The sequence below is a fragment of the Peromyscus leucopus genome, chromosome 2, assembly GCF_004664715.2.
Source record: "Peromyscus leucopus breed LL Stock chromosome 2, UCI_PerLeu_2.1, whole genome shotgun sequence".
In the NCBI taxonomy this organism is placed as follows: Eukaryota; Metazoa; Chordata; class Mammalia; order Rodentia; family Cricetidae; genus Peromyscus; species Peromyscus leucopus.
Window position 1 is genome coordinate 60,439,598 of NC_051064.1, and position 22,033 is coordinate 60,461,630.

General features: G+C 49.6%; 2 protein-coding genes and 1 long non-coding RNA gene across 3 annotated transcripts; all 3 read left to right on the forward strand.

Moving 5' to 3' along the window:
• The first annotated feature begins 813 nt into the window (after positions 1-813).
• Positions 814-3,519, forward strand: LOC114683723 (inter-alpha-trypsin inhibitor). Its single transcript, XM_028858039.2, has 3 exons — positions 814-1,007; positions 1,307-1,480; positions 3,396-3,519. Exons 1-3 carry the CDS (start codon positions 881-883, stop codon positions 3,419-3,421), a joined length of 327 nt encoding a protein of 108 aa, XP_028713872.1. The 5' UTR covers positions 814-880; the 3' UTR covers positions 3,422-3,519.
• Positions 3,520-7,608: 4,089 nt separating this feature from the next.
• Positions 7,609-10,417, forward strand: LOC119087400. The gene is made up of 4 exons (XR_005090830.1): positions 7,609-7,648; positions 8,255-8,324; positions 9,187-9,247; positions 9,623-10,417. It is a non-coding gene; the product is annotated as an uncharacterized LOC119087400 (long non-coding RNA).
• Positions 10,418-13,852: 3,435 nt separating this feature from the next.
• LOC114683732 (protein AMBP-like) lies at positions 13,853-20,762 on the forward strand. The gene is made up of 7 exons (XM_028858050.2): positions 13,853-14,076; positions 15,157-15,299; positions 16,883-16,959; positions 18,156-18,272; positions 19,007-19,108; positions 19,785-19,831; positions 20,639-20,762. The coding sequence occupies exons 1-7, from the start codon at positions 13,963-13,965 to the stop codon at positions 20,651-20,653; spliced, it is 615 nt and encodes a 204-aa protein (XP_028713883.1). The 5' UTR covers positions 13,853-13,962; the 3' UTR covers positions 20,654-20,762.
• The last annotated feature ends 1,271 nt before the right edge of the window (positions 20,763-22,033 follow it).

Here is a 22,033-nt window from a genome sequence, read left to right on the forward strand (position 1 = left end):
TGGTTCCAGGCTCAGGAATATTCAGCTCTGCCAGGAGGAATGAATTTCTTTCCTGTCTATATGCTCACCAAGCCTTGGTATTCTCTGCTATATAATGGGATACTCATCTCCTGAGCTGACCATTAGGGCTGTTGTGTCAATAACGGGGAAGGACATAAGGATGCTTTGTGTGGATGACAGTTCATTTAATTTGCTCAGCAAATGCCAAGCCTACCCCACCCTAGGCCTTGCGCTGGACATTGGGGTCTTCTTGGCTCTTTGGGTTTTAGTGGCGACACTCCCAAGGAAGCAAATGATAGGTCCAAAGGAGAGCATCATCAAAGCACTGGTGACCCTAAGAAGTCAGTGGTGAGGTGAGGAAAGACGCTTCCCAGGCCAAGGGAATTCAGGCCCTGTCCAGGCATCAAGAGGGTTTTATGCATCACAGGAGAGCAAAGGCATGGTAACAACTTGGTGAAGGGGTTAAGGAGGCTTTGGGGAGAGGAGGAACCAGCTAGAGTCTCTGGGCAGATAGGTCTTTGGGTCATTGGTAAACCTCCCATTCTGGGTTATAGGGTGGAATGAACACTGAATTTTGAGTCTCTCGGTTTGGGTATTCATTCTGTGTTTCACCCATCTAGGGATGAAGGAGGTAAGGGGATGAGTTGATAGCCCTTTCAGCACGGATGGTGCACATCAAGTCATATGCAGGCACACAGCAAGCACTGTTAGCATGGGTGATGCACACCAAGTCATACATAGGCACACGGAAAATGCTGTTAGCAAGGATGATGCGTATCAAGTCATACATAGGTACATAGCAAGCGCTAGCTAAGGGCTGCTCCTCTGTTCCTTCCCAGATTCCTGCCAGCTCAACTACTCAGAAGGCCCCTGCCTAGGGATGATAGAGAGATATTACTACAATGGCACGTCCATGGCCTGTGAGCCCTTCCAATATGGGGGCTGCCTGGGCAATGGCAACAACTTCATCTCTGAGAAGGAGTGTCTGCAGACGTGCCGGACCGTAGGTGAGCACACCCCCAAGCCTCGTCATCCCACTGGAGTTAGCCCATGACCAGGAGTTAAAGTTTTCTCAGGGTGAAATCCAAGACAAGGTAGCTCATAGGAATTCCACATCTATATACACGTGGCCTAGGTCAGTCATGCTCCCCTCCCCCAGAGACCTATCCAGTTTCCCAGTCTGGAAGAAGAAGGACTATGCACTCTAGATGGTCAGGCTCCTCTGTCCCTGTCTCAGTCGTCCTGTGCGTGTGCCATCAGCAGTTGCAAGGGTGACTAACACTCCATGTCCCTCTCTCCTCCACAGCGGCCTGCAATCTCCCCATAGTCCAAGGCCCCTGCCGAGCCTATATAGAACTCTGGGCCTTTGATGCAGCCAAAGGGAAGTGCATCCAGTTCGTCTACGGGGGATGCAGCGGCAATGGTAACAAGTTCTACTCTGAGAAGGAGTGCAAGGAGTACTGTGGAGTTCCTGGTGATGGTAAGAGACCCTTGGAGGCCAGGGGAGCAGGCAGGGACATCCTGGTAAGGGGTGGGGGCCGAGGAGTCCAGCTGTGGACTCTTTCTGGATGAGCTGCCTGGTCTACTCTCTGCCTCAGCTTCTCACCTCGGAAATGGGCCAAAGCCAGGGACATGACCTAGCTGGTCCTGGCTGGACCAGTGAAGATAATAACTCGGCATCAGCAGAAGGCATGTGGGGCAGCTGAGGATCTTGGTGGAGCTGGCCTCCGGATCCTCCCTGTTAACCACAGGGACCAAAGGGATCCCCCTCCCTTGCTTAGTGTTGAACCTAGGCCCTGTCACATGCTAGGTGCTGGGCTTTTTTCCTTTTTAATGCTTTTGTTTTGAGGCAGGGTCACAGTGAGTTGCTCAGCCTGCCTGTAAGTAAACTGCAAAAACTCTGAGTTTGGTATCCCAGGTTTCAGCACCAAATGTTAGTAAATTGATGGCTGAAACTGCGAGGAGACAGCTCAGCCCTAGAGGGCAAGTATCCCAGACACCTCAGAGCTACTTAGAACAAGGGCTCTGCCCTGAAGGTGTCCCGGACACCTGAAGCTGTTTAGCACAGCTCTGATGGCTGAGACTGCAAAGAAACAGCCCAACCTTGGAAAGGAAGGTTTTCTGACTTCTTGGGAGAGTCAGGCCTGGAACTGCTTCAGCAAGGAAGGGTATCCTGACTCTTCGGGAAAGTCAGGATATACCTGGTATGATAGTATGATGGGGGATTGTCTCCCTACAGGACACAGCAATCCTGCTCCTCTCCTAGAGAGCCACACTCTCCGGCTCAGTGTTACCACCTCTTTCTCGCTCAGTCCACTATGGGACGTCCCAGCAAGGTTCTTCTGTGCACCAGTGAATGAAGGTCTTCACCCAATACTCTTTTGAGAAAGAGGTTTATTTGGGAAGGAGGAGTCCAGGAGAGTAGCTGACTCTACCAGGGTAGAGAGAACAGCTCACAACTGACCAGGCAGGGCAGTTTATATAAGATGTCTAGGGGACAGAGTCAACTGTGATTGGTTAGTTTATTTTCTGCCCAGGGATTGGCCAGTTTTGTGAGCAAGGGACAGAGATGGCCCTGATTTCAGGGCCAAACTGTGTTTCTTTCACTGGCCTTTCTTGGCTTTTTGACACTACCTCTAAGGCCAGGGCACATTTCTTTCACTGACTCTGATTTTAGGGGCCAAGAGTGTTATTTTGGTACGAGTTTCAGAGTCAGGCCATATTTCCTGGGTCCTGGGTTTGGGGATAAAGTGTTCACTTCTCTGGCTCGGGTCCCAAACACAGGCTGTGTTTCTTTCCCTGGTCCTAGGCCCTAGGGCCAGGATTCTACTGTCCTGTTCTGTGATTGGTTGATTTCACAAGTCAGTTGGACAGGGGCAGAGATGGCTCTGATCTGAGCTAAACTGTGTTTTTCTCATTGGCTTTATCTGAGCCATCTTTCCCTAATTCTGGGTCCAGGGTCAGGGTGGGTTTCTCTAGCCAGCCCCTTCTCCCTACACTGCTTTGAATTTTCCCCATAGCCCAGGAAGGTCTTTATCATTTTCCTGCCTCATCTTCCTGAGTACCTGGGAATACAAGTCCTTACTACCAGGCCTGGCCACAAGGGAAATTAGAAACCAGCTTTAAGCTCTTGGAAAAAGGCTCAAACCACCCACCTCTCCAACTTCTCAGTACCCACTGTAGGGCTAGCGCTCAGCTTTTAGGAGCTGCTCCCAAAAGGATGACCAGGATATGGTGGCCACTTAGCATTCTCAGGGCCTTGCTATCCCCACTGGAAAATGGCACCCATGGCAAGTCAGAAAGCCAGGCTCTTCCATGCAACAGCCATGGGAGAGAAGTTATTTAGCAAGAAATGTTTCAACCCATCCTAAGCCTGAGTGACTTTGTATCCGCAGGGTACAAGGAGCTAATGCAGAGCTGAAGGAGCCGGTCTGCAAGCCACATGGTGGCCACTATCCCTCCCAGTGTGGGCTGGCCCAGGTGGTCTGGACTCCAATAAAACAAGCTGTCAACTCTGTGTGCCTTCTGTGTGTTGGAGTCTCTCTGTCACGTTGTTGTAATACGGGGACTGGAGAAGGAAGCTCTGGGCATGAGTAATCCAGCCTTCCCAGGAGAGAGAGACACAATGGGACAACTTCCTGGAGTACAAGATCCTGGCTGTGCACCGCTTCAAACACAACAGCCCCTAATTCTGTGCGAGTGTGGGGGGGGGAGTATTTTCTTTTACTAAAACAAACAGGAAAAAAGGAGGCCTAGAAACTCTGGCACTTGTTTCTAGAAGAGGTTGGTTGGGGGTCACAAAGACCGGGATAAAGAATAGTGATGTCCTGGAGTGTCCAGGTGCCTGAGGTTGTTGCCACCCTTGTCACACTCAAGTCGTTTCTAGTGGTTCCCTCCACCTGTTAGCTTGTCTCATCCACATCCCAAATTCTTGTGGGAAGACACATCAGGGGTTTGGATTGTGTCCTGAGCATACATCATCCTGTGGCTCACTTGTCCTACCTCCAATTTTTCTGTCTTGAAATCACCTGTTTCTGTGACAGTTCTGTGATACCCCCTGGGACTTGCTACAGTTTTAAAGAGACAATGGTGTACCCTAACAACACAATTATCCCTCTGCTGGAATGGGGTGAGGCCTGCCTGTAACTTAGTCCCAGAAATCCACACCACTCATCTCAAAAGGGACCAAGATTAATTCCCTGGAAGCTGGCCCTTACCGTGAAGAGTCACACACAGCATCTCCAGTCTTGCTGTGGGTTTTTGGTGGTTACTAACCAGATTTCCTTGCTACAGTACACATGCAGCTGCTTAACAAACACCTTAAATGGTCATATAACCCAGAGGCTGGCCCTTCACTGGTGAGGTTCACCAGCCATGACCTGGCCTTATCTGACCCTCAAGGCCTAGGGATTTCAGACACATCTGTGGATGCCATTGACTTCCTGATAATGTCAGCCATGGAGAAACTTGTGCACCAACTTTACCTGCTGGCACAGGGATTTCCTTGGAGAAGCTTCCATGGGGCATGCCTGCAGGGCGGTGCTGTTGCCCTCTGGGTAGGGCCCAAGTTTAGAGATGATACCTACAAATAATTTGACAGGATTTTGTCTAGAAGACTCAAGTGACTGGGCTTCTTAGAGTGGAGTTACCCTCCACTGGTCAGGGACATGGGTGGAGCCTGAGGTGGGAGGGGCCTGGGCTTTACTTACCTGGAGACCAAGAAGGCAGCCTTTCCATGCCGGGCTCCCTTAAGGCACTCTATCCTCTACACAGGCCTCAGTTCATTTTCTGGTGTGATCTTTTCTCCCTCAACTTTGAGTCTATAGAAGAAAAGCATGAATATCCCGTCTATGGCATCAAGCCCTGAACAAGTTGTGGGAGCCAACTCTTGTGTGTTTAGAGTCCCAATGCTTTCAAGACTGGGCTAGTCTTCCCCAGGAAATGAATGGTACATAGGATAGTTGTTAACACACATACATTGCATGGGGGACTCTGGCCAATGTATTAGAGGTACAAGATCCTCATGGACAGCTCAGGGGCCAGGCCCACTATGATGTGTGCCCTATGTACTGAACCAGCAGGACTGATTACCTCCATCCCTTATTCTGAAACAAACCTCTAGAAGCCATCTCACAGCAGGTCATTGTCTCCTTGGAAACTGTCTCCCATAGCCATCAAACACTGGCTGAGCCAGGTCTATGCTGTGACAACCAATGACCCCAAGAGTGGGCAAGTATGACCTCAGAGTATGACAGGCTCAAGCCATCTTGGCGCCTGACCTGTCCTCCTCACCCAGCCCTGTGCTAAGTGGATGGCATGGCCCAGCTCCACCCTAAGAAACACATCACACACCGGAGGTTCCTAAAGTCGTTTTATTGTAAAACCATAAATACAACACTGACATGAACTTGTGAACACACTAGGCGACTGATCCTCTAGTCATTGAAAGGATGTCTTTTTGCCTTGGCATCAACCAACTGGGAGATGGTTTGGGAGTCGGGGGAGGAACTGATTCTTGGGCTGGGGCTTTTGGTGACTTAAGGAACGCAGTGGAACCTTTTTCTTCTCCATGGGAACATTCCACTTTTGGACAAGAACAGACAGGCAAAAACAGCAACATTGAAACAGCTCAGTTTTAAATTTTATTACTTTGTAAAAATCTCTCTTTTTAAAATTTTTTTCTGTCCCTTTCCTCCATTTAACATCAGTAAAATTTTTAAACATCATGAAATTGACTTGGCTGTAAAATGGAGAAACAGTATCCAAACCAAAAACAAAACACCCCAAAGGACACACAGAAAACCCTAAAGAAACCCGCAAGTTTGGCCTTGGGAGTTTATGTATCACAAGAACCGGCAACTCAACCCCCATGCAATGTGGCTCCTTGAAGGACTGCTGGATCCACACCGTAGATACAGAAGACCACCAACGACATCTTTGTTAATTAACACAGCAAGTGTGACACTAGGTAACTCTTTTTAAAATACAGTACATGGTATACAGGGTCCCTAAATAACCCTGCATAAACCCCCGTGAAGACTTGAGCAAGCCGGGTAGCACCTCACAGGGTTTCCCTTCAACTAAATCCCAGCTTTGATCCTTCTCAGAGACCCTGTGAGTCACCAAGAGTATGTATGTATGGTGCCCAGAATCTCCTCAGGCGTCCCCCTCCTTGGGCAGTGTAGCCTGAGGCCAGGAAAATAGGGGACCTTGGGCTCCAAAGCTTCACAGTGGAAAACATGCCTTGTAGAATTCTTCCAACTCTTCAAAGTGCAGGAGATAAAATCTGTCAAACTGAAATGAAGACTCTTCCTTCCTACAAACCTGGAGCTGAGTTCTCATCAGTGTTACCAGCTGCCCTTCTCACCAGGAGACAGGTACCTTTCCCTCAGCCCAGAGCCAGCCCCACAAGGCCAAATGTGAAGCCATCAAGTGGGATGGTGATATCATATGTGCTGTGTCCCATGGCTTCCTGTGCAGGCAACCCCTAGGGATGAAACGCAGACAGCTGTGCTCAGCACCCATCTTGCTTCCTGGTTGCTGAATGCCATGCAAGGGAGGCTTGGCCGGTAGACCCGGGTGTTGGGAACAGAATCATGTTGAGAACAAGTGTTTCCATGGACAATGACTCCTCACAGACCTGAGACCTCTTGAATGTTGAATCCCAGGCCAACAAGCTGCAGGCCTTGTCTTGGGCTTAGTCCTCAAGGACAGTGTTCTGAAACTTTGAAGAGAACCGGAAGCCTTTGTGTCTTTAAATCCTCTTCACTCCTGTCCTGCTGGGGACTGGGGGAGAGGGCCATGGGTACAGTGCTTTTGAAGTCGAGGTATCTTTCAGTTGAATAATGCTTTATGACTAGGAACAAGAGGGCAGTCCAAGCCCCAGGAGGTCAAGTGTGCCTTGCCATGCCTGGCTGTTCTATGTGGGTTTTGGGAATCAACTCAGATTCTCATTCTTACAAGGCAAACTCTCTACTGACAGCCATTTCCCCAGCTCTTCAGTGTCCTTTTCTGTGAAATGGCGTTCACATTAATGTGACAGTTTAGAGGACCACTTTGAGAATTAGATGGTGAACATGTCTAACTCTCAGACCAAGACCTGGCAGCAAGGATCAGCTGAAATGATGCCAGGCTGTTCTTAGGAGCTCTGCCAGGGATTGTGTTTTCTTTACAAAGGGGATGGAAAGTCAAACTTGTAGAGTTTCATGTACCACACTCAACACATACACCTGACACATGGCAAGCTATAGTTAGCATCATGACTGCTAGACCTACTCCTGAACTGTCACCAGGGCAGACAGGTTCCCTTCAGCACATAAGTTTACTGGTGTGAATTAGCCTGTGCCATTCAGCAGCTCTTAATGAGATTGGTGTTACTTGAGGCTGATCCCCCTTATCAGTGGTGCTGAGAACTGCGCTGCTCACAATGCTTAATTTCCCTCCATGAAGCCAATCTGCTGGGGATGTCTCTCTGTATGCTGTGAAAGTGTTGCTCTGATTGATTGATAAATAAAACGCTGATTGGTCAGTAGCCAGGCACAAAGTATAGTATAGGCGGGATAAACAGAGAGGAGAATTCTGGGAAGTGGACGGCTGAGTGAGGAGTTGCTGCCAGCTGCCGCCAGGAGAGGCAAGATGTAAAGTACCGGTAAGCCACTAGCCACATAGCAACTTATAGATTAATAGAAATGGGTTAATTGAAGATATAAGAGCTAGATAGCAAGAACCCTGAGCCATTAGGCCAAAGAGTTTAAATAATATAAGCGTCTGTGTGTTTATTTGGGTCTGAGTGACTCCGGGTCCTGGACAGGACTGGAGATAACTCCAACTACAACAATCCTTTAACCGTGATTCAGTCTGGCCTGGATTCAGCCTGGCTTTGCACTGGATTGTGGGGAAGGCACTCTCTGGCTGCGCTGGACCAGCATAAAGCAGCCCTTCAGGACTCTGAACAAGCCAAATGCTGGGAATAGTGGGGCCACTTCCTGGCTCAGCCATACTTGTATCATAATGGTTTTGTCTTCCAGCTGCAGAGTGTTGGGGAAGCACCCCCATACAGACTCATGCCTCATTACAGCTTCCGCCAGTTGGTGGAAACAGGGAAAGCTCAGGAGAGAGAGAGAGAGAAGAGAGAAAGAGAAAAGAGAGAGAAGAGAGAGAGAGAGAGAGAGAGAGAGAGAAAGAGAAGAGAGAGAGATGGATGCACGTCTCTCTCCATTTTCCACTTCTGAGACTTTTGTGACTTTGTCCCCAGTTCTGAGATGACTTCCCTTCTGGGACCTCACTCTCCTGTGCACTCATGTCTGGGCATGTCCTCTCTTTGGGTGAGTCCTCCTCCCTGGCTTCTGCCTCCCATCAATATACTCTGCCTTACATCATTTCCTCATTTGCCGGCCTCCTCCTCAAACCCTGTCAGGGTCCTTATTCTGTTCCTAGAGACAAGCTTGAAAGAATGAACACTTGAATAGCCATGATGTGAGAGTGAGGGTGTAGGCTTGGGCTATAAGCTGAGTGACCTTGAACAAGTCCTCTCCCCAATGTGTTCGTCTGAACACTGAGACAACTAATGTCTGCTGTGCTGGGTTCCTGGGTGAGCAACATCATCCCCACCTTCAAATTATTCCAGAATCATCATGATTCCTGTGAACTTTGGGCCCCCTGGGAGGCCCCTCAGCTTCTACTTTGAAATAAAGAAGAAGAGGGAATGGGGGATCCTAGGTCTGCCTGTCTTCTCTCCCTACAGCCCCTGTTAATGTTTAAAAATGGTTCAAAGTCCAGATGGCCTTGGCTGGGGTCCCCTCTGCTTGCTCTGGTTAATAATCTCAGGAGTGCAAACATCTGGAACAAGAAGAGAGATCGGCAATCCTGGTCATCCTGTGTTCACCTCACCCCCACCCCTGCCCCACTCCTTCCACTCATGGACATGTTGAGTACTAAGTAAACTCCCAGCTTGCCCTCACCACAGCAGGTTGTACTATGAGCATACGGGCTTGTCCCCAAGAGTCTGAGATCAGAGTTGGGGTACCCTGAGTTCTTTAAGTTTTCCAGCCTGCCAGGAAGGTCAGAAAGGTCATGTTGGAGGCTAGAGAGATGGCTCAACAGTTCAGAGCAGTGGCTGCTCTTCATGAGACCCCAAGTTCAATTCCCAGCCCCCACATGGCAGCTCACATCTGTCTGTAACTCCAGTTTCAGGGCATCTGACACCTCACACAGACACACATGAAGGCAAGCCACCAATGAACATAAGGTAAGAATAAAATACATATATATATAACTTATTATATATAATATGTTATTAAATATTATAAATCAATTATGTATAAAACATCTTATATATTGCTATATAGTTATATGAATATATAAACTTACATTTATTATAGCATTGTAGGTTATTAATATTACATATTAATATATTCATATGGAATATATCTCTATAACTCTATAAAATATATATTATTATATAATAAATTTTATATGTATATATGGATGTATAATGCATGTAGCCCAGGTGGTAGGACAGTCACTGGGGTGGGCATGGACATTCACAGACTGCATCTACAAGTGGGTCTCTCTTGCCCTCCAGGTGGGCTAAATGGCAACTGCTCTGTCCTCTCATTTACAGATAAGGGGAGAGGGAAAGCTGTCCCAAGCTCCCACAGAACAAGGAGTCAAGATGCCTCACTTCTGCTTCTCTGTTCTCCATCTCAGTTCACCTCCTTGTGCCCAGCGTTAGTCAACCCTGAAAGACTGAGAAACTAGGCTGCTGAGATGGTTTAGTGGGTAAAGGCCTTGCTGCCAACCTTGACAAGCCAAGTTCGATCCCTGGAACCCACATGGTGGATGGAGAGAGCGGACTTCCGCAAGTTGTCCTCAGACGTCCACAGGTACCTCCACCACAGCACATGCACTGTGCATGTGTACTCCAGTCCATACTATTCCCAATCTATTAATCAATATTAATCTATAAAAAGTCAGAGAATCAGGAACACAAAAGAGGGTAACTATGACAGAAAGTTAAGCCAAGGCTGTTGCTGTGTTGAACTGCATATGGAGGCCTTGTGCTTTCTGTCAACCAGAGCCCCCCAAAAAAGCAAATTCCATCCATGGACAAGCTGTCAGTTATGGTGCAAGGAAACCCTCTCATTTACAAATAGACACATGCGCTCTGGATACCAGCAAAAGGGGACTGTGTCTGCTGGGCCTCACAGGAGGAAATAGCCCACTATTTGCTCAGGCACTGACTATGGAAGGGAACCCCTGATTCTTCCAGGGCCCTTGCTCTCAGGAGTCAGCTGTAACAGGGATTCCTTGCTGCATGAAGGAATCTGTCACAAGAGGAGCAGGGAGGTAGGAAGGATGGTGGCTGGGACCCCTGGAGAAGAGAGAGGCACATGGAGACGGATCATAGTATCATGGACAGGAGTTTTTAAAAACTCCTTTTAGAATATGGAAATCTAGAGGCCAAGGATGGAGCCCAACTGGTAGAGCTCTTGCCCAAGATGCACAAAGCCCTGGGTTTAACCCCCAGCACAGCATAAACCAGGCAATGGTAGGGCGTGCCTGTGATCCAGGCATGCTGTGGGATGGTCTGTATGTCAAATTGTTCTGATTGGTCAATAAATAAAACACTGATTGGCCAGTGGCCAGGCAGGAAGTAGGTGGGAAAAGGAGAGAGGAGAATTCTGGGAAGCAGAAGGCTGAGGCAGAGAGACACTGCCAGCTGCCGCCATGACCAGCATCATGTGAAGATGCCGTAAGCCACCAGCCACGTGGCAAGGTATAGATTTATGGAAATGAATTAATTTAAGCTATAAGAACAGTTAGCAAGAAGCCTGCCACGGCCATACAGTTTGTATGCAATATAAGTCTCTGTGTTTACTTGGTTGGGTCTGAGCGGCTGTGGGACTGGTGGGTGACAAAGATTTGTCCTGACTGTGGGCAAGGCAGGAAAACTCTAGCTACAAATGGCGCCCAACGTGTTGGCAAGAGTTTCCACCTAAAACCTGAGTAAAAAGATTCTAAAACGGAACTAAAAACAGCTCCCTAATTGTCTCTCTCAAATGAGCAGCAGCTGCCGGTTTGAGTTACTGGCGGGTTCCTGGCGTGTGCGCTCGAGCTGCAGTATGGCAGGAATGAGGCCTTTGCAAGTGGCACATTAAGCTGCATGGTGGATTTAGCCTTTGCTAGTACAAAACAAAAAGAGGTTTCTGGGCTACACGCTGCTTTGATAAGAAGCATAGACCCACTATTTCTGAGAATTGATGGCTCCCAAAGCTGGCGAAAAACTCACCACCGCCATGTTGGGAAGCTGAAGTGGGCGGAGCCAGCAGCCACAGCACAGTCTCAGGCTTAAAAGGTTGCAGTTTAAAGCAATAGGCTCAAGGTAATATAAAACATAAGCCACGTAAAGATGGCTACCGCACAGAGAATCTGGATTATGTTCTCTTTGATATTCATAACTGAAGAAAAACATTTGATTGCAAAAGCTGTTGAGTTATGCCAAAATGTGTATTTTAAAGGTACCTTAACTTCAAAATTTGGATGTAAGGATATGTTGCTTTGGAAAAGAGGCTCTGCTTTTGTTTCTACAGAAAGCCAGAGGCTATGGATTTGTTCCAGATCAAGATACATCAAGTTTGACCAGCCAAGACCCCCTGAAAGGTCTCCAATGACACCATGGCCCAGATGATCCAACATCCAGAATTGTTTCAAGGCAACTGGCTCAGGCGATACAGCCTCACAGACTGCTCCATGATCCTAAAATTTTCTTTGTGTCCCCATAGATACAGCGCCCCCCTCCAGCAGGAAGTAGTAAGAGAAGCTACGCCCAAATTCCCAAATATACCAAGCTGGCTTTGCAAATGTGTAAAAGTTAAAACCTTCCTTTTTTAAAAAAAGAAAAGGGGAAGTGCTGTGGGATGGTCTGTATGTCAAATTGTTCTGATTGGTCAATAAATAAAACACTGATTGGCCAGTGGCCAGGCAGGAAGTAGGTGGGAAAAGGAGAGAGGAGAATTCTGGGAAGCAGAAGGCTGAGGCAGAGAGACACTGCCAGCTGCCGCCATGACCAGCAACATGTGAAGACACCGGTAAGTCGCCAGCCACGTGGAAATGGATTAATTTAAGCTATAAGAACAGTTAGCAAGAAGCCTGCCACGGCCATACAGTTTGTAAGCAATATAAGTCTCTGTGTTTACTTGGTTGGGTCTGAGCGGCTGTGGGACTGGTGGGTGACAAAGATTTGTCCTGACTGTGGGCAAGGCAGGAAAACTCTAGCTACACAGGCACTCATGACATGGAGGCAGGAGGATCAGATATTCAAAGGCAGTTCTGACTCCAAATGGTTCAAGGCCAGGCTGAGCTATAAATCCCTGTCTCAAAGAGAAATTTTTGTTGTTGCCTTAGATGAAAGGTTACTGTGTTACCCTCCTTGGGCTGCTGTTGCAAAAGACTCCAAATCCCAAGGAACAAAACAAAATAAGTGTGTCATCCTGAACCAACTTGCCATGACTGATCTAAAAGGAAGACCCTGATCTGGGGTTCTGGACGGACATACATCTTGCAGAGGTGGTAAGTTACCCTACACAGACACTTCAGGGATAATGCTGCTCCCCACTGGAATAACCTCTTCAGCCCTCTGTGGTGGTATTGTGTTCCCCAAAATATCTTGCACCCTAATAAACTTATCTGGGGTCAGAGACAGAACAGCCACTAGATACAAAGGCTAGAAAATGGTGGCACTCACGCCTTTAATCCTAGCACTCCAGAGGTAGAAATCCCTCTGGATCTCTGTGAGTTCAAGGCCACATTGGAAACAGCCAGGCATGGTGACACGCCTTTAATCCCAGGGAGTGGTGGTAGAAAGCAAAAAGGTACATAAGGCATGAGGACCAGAAACTAGCAGCATTTGGCTGGTTAAGCTTTTAGGTTTTGAGCAGCATAGTTCAGCTGAGAGCCATTTGGATATGGGGACACAGAGGCTTCCAGTCTGAGGAAACAAGATCAGCTGAGAAGTTGGCCAGGTGAGGTTAGCTGTGGCTTGTTCTGTCTCTCTGATCTTCCAGTGTTCACCCCAATACTTGGCTCAGGTTTGATTTTATTAATAAGACTCTTCAAGATTCCTGCTACAGCCCTCACCCCAGGGCTAGCATCCAGATACTGATGTTAGCTCTGCTTATGGGTGAAGAAAAGAGAGGCCCAGCAACCTTTCCAAGCTCACACAGCAGGAGGACCACAGGAAGCTGCCTGGCTTTGGAATCTCTGTCCTTGACCTCCTCCAGATGCTCCCTCTCTCATGGTGGGGCCCTGGGTCATTCCTGTCACTCCTGGGAGACTCATGACATATGTCTGTGAAAGGGCCATGCACAGGCTTCTGAGGTGGGTGTGGAGGGTTCAGCTGGGTCCTGATACTTCCACTGTGAGAAATCAGTGTGGCTCCATGAAGGAACATCATCCCTCCTTGTTATATTGATCATCAGGGATTGAGAGCTGGAGATGAAAAAGAACCCTGTGGCGAAGGATGCCAGGGCCTGGTCTCGCTCTGCAGTCAGCATCCACGGGTCTCAGTTTTATCATGTGAGAAACAAGGCAGAGCAGGCTAGCTCACTGGCCTGAGGAAGCATTAGCGGATGTCATTTTCTGACTCTCCCAGCCCCTCTGCTCCCTGGGGAGGGTTAGACCTACAACAAAGCCTCTCTAGGGTCTGAACCCTATTGTGCTTGGTCAATGTCCCTTCGGAGTCAGGAACTATGACTTCCTGTCCACAGAGTTGGACCTGGGCTGGACTGCAGAGATCGATTAAAGCTGGCCCAGGACCCTGATTGACCAGGCTGAGCAAACACCACGGTCCTCATATAGCTCCGGCCTCTTCCCCAGCTTCACTCTGCAGCTGACCCAGGCAGAGAAGTAGTCCTTTGCTTCTGCACCAGTTGTGAAACCTCAAAGGCCTAAGACCCCAGAGCCATGCAGGGTCTCGGGACTCTGTTCCTGCTGCTGACAGCCTCTCTGGCTTCAAAGGCTGACCCAGTGGAAACACTTCCAGACATCCAGGTTCAGGAGAATTTCAGCGAGTCTCGGGTAAGATTGGCTTCTCTGGCTGAGATGGCCACAATGGTGGCATGTCCATGCCACTGGACTCTGCTGGTCAAGGCCTGTCTGTCATGGGATGTCTGTCTTCCCATCTTATACACAACATCTCAATCCCTAGGGCTCTGTCCTGGCCTGATTGTTAGGTAGGTTATTCTGGGATTCTCTGAAGCTACAGCTCCTTTACATGTCATTCAGTCTGTGGGGCCCTCTGAGAGCCTAATGTCTTCCCAGTCTGCCCTGTCCTCACGAGTTCCCAGAGGAATCCACACGTGGCAGGAGGCACAGGATGAGCATGGGCCTGTGAGCTTTGGGGACAGACCTGTGGGATCATGGGAGGAAGAGAAGCTGGATACAGGTTGATGGGGATGAGGCATATTAATCTAAGGGTACCCTGGCCTTTGGCAGGCATGGCACTCATGTGTCTGTGTGGATGTGTGTTTGTGCAAATATTTGTATATGCATGTGTATATGTGTGTGTACATGTATGTATTGTGGAGCCAACAGCCCTGTCTTTGTCCTGAATCATAAAGTGATATGTCTGGGGGACCCTGTCTGTCTCCATGGTCTATCTGAGGGACTCTCAGAACTCTCCAGGTGATTTTCTATACCTTAGGACAAGGAACAGGTGTGCTGTGGGTCTAGGGGTTGGAAGGTCAGCACCATCAGCATGGTGTCAAGGGGAAGAGGTGGTTGGCTGGTCCCACAAGGCCCTATCAGGTTTGTCTCCATGGCACGTCCACAGGCTGCCTCACAAGGTGTCGGACACTGCTGTGGAAGGTATAAAACCCAAGCCTCACACTCCTGAGCAGTGGTGGCTGGTGTTCTCAGAGTATGCAGTCTGGACTCTCCTGCCTACTGGGGTATCACAGACACTTTACATCTATGGTTAGACCTTGTGCAAGGCAGGGGGCATTGCACACCTCTGCCCTCACTGTGCTGTGCCTGGAATCCATTATCAGTTTAAGACACTGTCCTAAAGGGCTGGCCCTTGGAAGAAGGAAGGGGAATGTGGACATGTCTTCTCAAAGGCCTGGGTGAATCCAGATCCTAGCTTGTGGTTCTCCCTAGATCTATGGAAAATGGTTCAACCTGGCGATAGGCTCCACCTGCCCGTGGCTGAGGAAGATTAAGGACAAGATAAGCATGAGCACACTGGTGCTGCAAGAAGGAGAGACAGAAGCAGAGATCAGTGTGTCCAGCACCCGATGGCGGTGAGTGGGGGCGCAGGAGCAACCAGGGTTCCAATACCCCCCACCTTGTCCTGGAAACCACAGCTAGGACTTTGCCTTTGAGTCTCGGGTGTTGTTGCTGTCCACCCTCAACAAACACATTGTGTGCCTCTCAAGGACCGTGCCTCCAACCCTAGGCTTCTTGTGCAAGCTGCCTTTCCTTGGGGATACCTCGGCTGGGGAAGGGAACAGCTACCCTAGGGACCTAGCCAGGCAGCCTTGGTCCAGCAGGTCTAGGGTGGAGTTCCTAGACTCTTATCACTCCTTAGTGCTGGGAAACAGCCATCCTGAAGATCTGCCCCTTTCCCAAGCCCCTCCCACCTAGCCTCTCTCCACTTCTGCCACTGCAGTAGAAGCCTCCTCCCTCCCTCCTTCCTTTTCCTTCCTTCCTTCCTCCCTCCCTCCCTCCCTCCTCCTTCCTTCCTTCCTTCCTTCCTTCCTCCCTTCCTCCCTCTATCCCTCCCTTCCTTCCTGTCTCCTGCAGCTGTCTACTTCCCTTTCCACCTTCAACCTCACTCTTTCCCTCTGATCCAGTCTTCACCCAGCAAACAGAATGACCTTAAAAAAAAAAAAAAACATACGCACTGAAGAGAACCTTCCATGGCTTCCCACTATCCTCAGTATTAAAAGTGAAATCTTGGGGCTGGAGAGATGGCTCAGAGGTTAAGAGCGCTGGCTGTTCTTCCAGAGGTCCTGAGTTCAATTCCCAGCACCCACATGGGGGCTCACAACCATCTGTAATGAGATCTGGCTCCCTCTTCTGGCCTTCTGGGATACATGCAAACAGATATACATAATAAATAAATAAATCTTAAAAAAAAAAAAGAGTGAAATCTTGACGCGGCCTCTAGGCCTTTCAGCTCTCGCCTCTCCCTGCTCCGTGCTCTCCCATGACCTTTGGAACCCTGGGCAGCAGATCTTCAGTTCCCGGTGTGCTTCACGTTCTCAGACCTCCAGACCTTTGCACATTTCCCTGCCTCTCTGGCCTAATTCTGTGAGTCCTTGGGATACTAGTTCCATGTCATTTCTTCCAGAAAGCTCTCCTGGACCCCCAGGTTCAGGCCACATCACATGGCCTCTTGAGTACAGTGTTTCTACTTACCCTGTGATGTATACACTGTTTGTTATGTTGTTAGGAACACACTGTTGGCATCTGGCCCTGGCTGGACTTTGTGGCCCCCATTATGGCAAACCCCACTCAAGGCTCTCCTCTGTGTCCCCAGCATGTGGCACAAGAGCTGTTCACAGGACAAGGAGTGATCATGAAACCGCAATAGCTAGAATACTACATGATCCATGATCCATGCTCAGTGATTCCAATGATAGCCACAAGGGGCCATCATCCTCATTGGGGACATCAGGCCATGACTGAAAGCTGAGCATTGGTCCACCACTGCCACCAGGGTAATGTGCAGCGATGACAATGTGACTTTACTGCTCACCCTGCCAGGAAGCAGGAATAAAAAGGGGATTTCCAAGGTCTAGGATGACCATGAAACAAGATATTTGGAAACATTCATTTCCAAATGGACACAAAAAGGACATTTTGGCTTGGTCATTGACAGGAGAGGTGTCTGCGAGGAGATCTCCTGGACCTATGAGAAGACAGACATCGATGGAAAGTTCCTCTCCTACAATCCTAGTGAGTGTGGGGACACACCACAGTCCCTTCCTTCCCCTTTCTCTCCCCCTACCATTGCGACCTGCTTTCCAGTGTATCTGAGAAGTCATCCAGGCTGCCCTCCAATGTTTGGGCTCCACAGCTCCTCTCATTTAGCATCTGTCCAGAACTGGGAGAGGTGTAGATTGCCAATGTTAGCAGCTCCCCACCTGCAGGCCTCATGTTTGGTTCTAAGCGACAGAGGAATGTGGGTCCAAATTGACTCATAGATTTAGCAACTGTCTGTGGAATCTCCTCTGTGTGCCATATTATTGTGCATGAGATGAACACTGAGAGTTGACAGAGGACGGGAACATTGATGAGGTGAGCAACAATAAGTTGATGAATGGGATGACAGATGAGTGGATGGGCCATCTGAAGACAGGTGGATGGAGTGACCAAAGGAGAAAAGAAGGAAGGAAAGACAGACAGGAGAGAAGGAAGGGGAAGGGTGGAAGGAAGAAGGGAAAGCCGGGCATGGTGGTTCATGCTTATATTCCCAGCAATAAGGTGGAGGAAGAAGGACCAGAAGTTCAAGGGCATCCTTGGCTACATAACAAGCTGAAAGGCCAGCCTGGGCTAAATGAGACTCTACTTTTTTTGTTTTTTGTTTTTTGAGGGCTTCTTTGGGTGGGGGGGTTTGAGACAAAGTTTCTCTCTGTAGTTTTGGAGCCTGTCCTGGAACTCACTCTGTAGACCAGGTTGGCCTCAAACTCACAGAGATCCGCCTGTCTCTGCCTCCTGAGTGCTGGGATTAAAGGGGTGCACCACCACCACCCAGCTTGAGACTCTTCTTTAAAAAATAAAAAAGGAGAAGGAAAGAGTAGAAATGGAAGGAGAGGCAATGGGGAAGGGTAGAGAGAAGGAGAGCGGGAGGTTGGGAAGAAGGATGAAAGGGATGAAAAAGAGGGAGGTGAGCAAAAGAGAGGGAAGGAACCAGGGAGGGAGGCAGACAAGGAGGAACGGACCTGCAGGGGATGGATGGACTGGAGCTGGGTGAGTCAGTACTGTCTAGCAGGTGGAGAGAGAGGCTGATGCTGGAGGAGAAGGTGAGACCCTGGAAGGGTCATGCGGTTGTGGGGAAGGATGCAGGCGTGCTGAGTGGAAGACAGTGATGGGCCTCTAGGGTGAAGGGCCTGACCACTGACGCCTCTGGTCTGCCTGTGTCTCCCTCACAGAATGGAATGCAACCTTGGAAACCTATGTGGCCCACACCAACTATGACGAGTATGCCATCTTCCTCACCAAAAAGTTCACCCGGGACCATGGACCCACCATCACTGCCAAGCTCTATGGTAAAGGCCTTGTCAGTGAGCCTGTTGGAGCTGGTGTGGGAAGAGACTGTTACTCTATGGACCATGGGGAAGGAGCAGGAAGTTTGCTTTTTCTTGGTGAGAGAACTCTGGTTAGGGAGGGACAAGGGTTTTTCCTTGAGGATGAACAGCCCAGTCTCCCTGGTGAGGAAGACTTCTCATTCCATCTCCAGAAGGAACTCCTGGGGCTGGGAGACAGCTGATACCATGAAGTCAAATTGGGATTCATAGAGCCCACATAAACACAAGGTGGGCATGGTCTCCTGCCTGTAATTCCAGTCAACAGGGGACCCCCACACATGCTGGAAAGTGAGACTAGCATTGTCAGTGAGTTGTGAGTCTGACTGAGAGACTCCACCCCAATGAGTAAGGCAGGAGAGCAATGGAAGTTGATTTCCTCCTTCAACTCTCAGCCTCCACCTGCACAGCTGCCCACATAGACAAACACATGTGCACCCATGAAAATGGAAAGGGGCAGGGAGAAAGTGACTCCAGGGCCACCAGGGCCCAGACAGAGCCAACAGGAAGAGCCCTGAACAAGGACCCAGGACCTATGATGGGCCCAATCTCTCTCTCTTGGGGAGCCATATTTCAACAGTGTGTCAAGAAGACTAAATGGCTCAATCCTTTCCACACTTTTCACTGGGCACAGTCACCCTAGCTGGCCAGCCTCGGTGCCTTGGACTTTAGGTATCTCCTCTGCTTTCTATTTGCAGGCCGGGAGCCACAGCTGAGGGACAGCCTTCTGCAGAAGTTCAGGGAGGTGGCCCTGGGTGTGGGCATCCCTGAGAACTCCATCATTTTTATAGCTGACAGAGGTAAGTGACATCTTGGCCCACTCTGAATTTTGGTCCTCCCATCCTTCCTGCCCACAGAGGACATCCTCAGTCCCTGCATCTTTCCTATACCACTCAGAGACGAACAAGTCCTCGCCCTCTCTACAGGGACTGAGAGAGCTCCTGGGTTTCTCCCAATTCTCAGAGCACACACTAGCAGAGCCAGCATTTGACCAGTTCCGTTCTTGTCCGGGGTCACGAGTCTCCATTCACGTATCCACAGACACTGCTGAGGAAACAGCAGAGCCTTGGGGTTGAGGGCACAGACTCCACAGTCGGGTACCCACATTCAAAGTGGGTGGTTCAAGCAGAGAGGCGTGGCTTCTGGCCAGCCTTCCTAGAGCCTTCCTTTCCTCATCTGTCAAATGGGATAACAATGTTCTTCCCCAAAGCCTGCTCTGAGGTGTCATTGAGTTAAAGCCATTAGAGACTGCAGCATGGTGACTTGGAAGTGCTCTGTAGATGCCACTATCGCAGATCTCCTGAGGATACGGATGGGATGTTACTGGGGCAACAGATGGTAGTGATGGTGCAGCCAGCAGTCTGTGGCAGGACACGTTGTTTACTTGGTACCAAACAGAAGTCTGGGTCTAGGATCTCTGTCTGCCCTCCCACACCTGGGTCTCTTGCTCACTCCTCGTTTGTGTCCTCTGCCTAGGGGAATGCGTCCCCGGGGATCTGAAGCAAGAGCCCACCTCACTTCCGGTGAGTATGTTTTCCAGCCTTCCTCAGCAGCCCAGGGAAGCAGTCAGGAACATCCAAGTAAGGAGTGGGGCCTGGAGAGTCCAGCTGTGGACTCTTTCTGGATGAGCTGCCTGGTCTACTCTCTGCCTCAGCCTCTCACCTCGGAAATGGGCCAAAGCCAGGGACATGACCTAGCTGGTCCTGGCTGGACCGGTGAAGATAATAACTCGGCATCAGCAGAAGGCATGTGGGGCAGCTGAGGATCTTGGTGGAGCTGGCCTCCGGATCCTCCCTGTTAACCACAGGGACCAAAGGGATCCCCCTCCCTTGCTTAATGTTGAACCTAGGCCCTGTCACATGCTAGGTGCTGGGCTTTTTTTCTTTTTAATGCTTTTGTTTTGAGGCAGGGTCACAATGAGTTGCTCAGCCTGCCTTGAATTTTCCCTCTAGCCATGGAAGGCCTTGATTTATCATTTTCCTGCCTCATCTTCCTGAGTACCTGGGAATACAAGCCTTACTACCAGGCCTGGCCACAAGGGAAATTAGAAACCAGCTTTAAGCTCTTGGAAAAAGGCTCAAACCACCCACCTCTCCAACTTCTCAGTACCCACTGTAGGGTTAGCGCTCAGCTTTTAGGAGCTGCTCCCAAAAGGATGACCAGGATATGGTGGCCACTTAGCATTCTCAGGACCTTGCTATTCCCACTGGAAAATGGCACCCATGGCAAGTCAGAAAGCCAGGCTCTTCCATGCAACAGCCATGGGAGAGAAGTTATTTAGCAAGTAATGTTTCAACCCATCCTAAGCCTGAGTGACTTTGTATCCGCAGGGTACAAGGAGCTAATGCAGAGCTGAAGGAGCCGGTCTGCAAGCCACATGGTGGCCACTATCCCTCCCAGTGTGGGCTGGCCCAGGTGGTCTGGACCCCAATAAAACAAGCTGTCAACTCTGTGTGCCTTCTGTGTGTTGGAGTCTCTCTGTCACGTTGTTGTAATACGGGGACTGGAGAAGGAAGCTCTGGGCATGAGTAATCCAGCCTTCCCAGGAGAGAGAGACACAATGGGACAACTTCCTGGAGTACAAGATCCTGGCTGTGCACCGCTTCAAACACAACAGCCCCTAATTCTGCGCTTGTGTAGAGGGGGCTTATTTTCTTTTACTAAAACAAACAGGAAAAAAGGAGGCCTAGAAACTCTGGCACTTGTTTCTAGAAGAGGTTGGTTGGGGGGTCACAAAAACCCAAGGAGAAATAAATAGTGATGTCCTGGAGTGTCCAGGTGCCTGAGGTTGTCACCACCCTTGTCACACCCAAGTCCTTTCTGGTGGTTCCCTCCACTTGTTAGCTTGTCTCATCCACATCCCAAATTACCTGGAGCTGTAGCACCGGATGTTTCTCCAACCTGACCTGGAGGGCCTGTCCCCTGGGGTCCTCACCTGGTCTTCTGCCCTAGTAGATTGTCTCCTGGCCTTCCCAGTGCATCTGCAACAACCAGCTGGGCCCTTGAGCAGAGTTTAAAGCACTGGGCAGGGCTGGATTCTTGCCATGTAGGAAAGAGAGGAGGTGGTGGGCTGGCCAGAGGAGCTGGAGGACAAGCACGCTCCACAACCATGCCGTGTTGTCTCCTGTAACTGGTACTACCGACATCTACCCAGTGCCTCTATGGTGGGCAGATAATGAGCAGAGGGTGAAGGTTCCCGGCTTGATGATGCTTTTGAGTGGCAAGTCATCCCTGCAGCGGAAACCAGGCCAGTGCTCGGGGAAGTGACCGTAGTCCCTAGACTGATGGCCAGTTCTGCAACAGGATTGCTTTTCCCGCCCGTAAGCCATTTGGTGAAGTGTTCTGTCAGGCAGAGAGATGAGTCTAGAAGATTCTATAGTCTCCTGAGACACACAGACACTACCTTGTCCTTCAAATTCTGCTACTTGGGGTTTCCAGTTTCCAACTGAAGAGATTGTCTGGAGGGACAGGACTTACGATCATGGCTCTGGTTTGAAGTGGACAGGGTAGAATCCACTAGGGAGACAGGCAATTGTGCAGGAAATGTCAGGAAGGTCCTCCAACTGGGGCTAACAAACATCATCACCCTGTATATCCATCCCCATACACCAGAGCTGCCAATGAGTGTTTGAGGTACCACTCTGAATCGGCGAGGCACTTTGGACTGGCCTGGGGGACAAATGTTTAACAGAGGGTAGAGGTTCCACATGCTGAATGGCTCCCAC

Bases quoted from the DNA above. Each gene is read 5' to 3' on its own strand.
- LOC114683723 (XM_028858039.2), top strand. From the start codon at position 881: ATGATAGAGAGATATTACTACAATGGCACGTCCATGGCCTGTGAGCCC. The intron at 1,008-1,306 runs GTGAGCACACCC...TCTCCTCCACAG, and splicing joins GCAGACGTGCCGGACCGTAG to CGGCCTGCAATCTCCCCATA. The intron at 1,481-3,395 runs GTAAGAGACCCT...TTGTATCCGCAG, and splicing joins CTGTGGAGTTCCTGGTGATG to GGTACAAGGAGCTAATGCAG.
- LOC114683732 (XM_028858050.2), top strand. From the start codon at position 13,963: ATGCAGGGTCTCGGGACTCTGTTCCTGCTGCTGACAGCCTCTCTGGCT. The intron at 14,077-15,156 runs GTAAGATTGGCT...GGTTCTCCCTAG, and splicing joins AGAATTTCAGCGAGTCTCGG to ATCTATGGAAAATGGTTCAA. The intron at 15,300-16,882 runs GTGAGTGGGGGC...GGTCATTGACAG, and splicing joins GTGTCCAGCACCCGATGGCG to GAGAGGTGTCTGCGAGGAGA.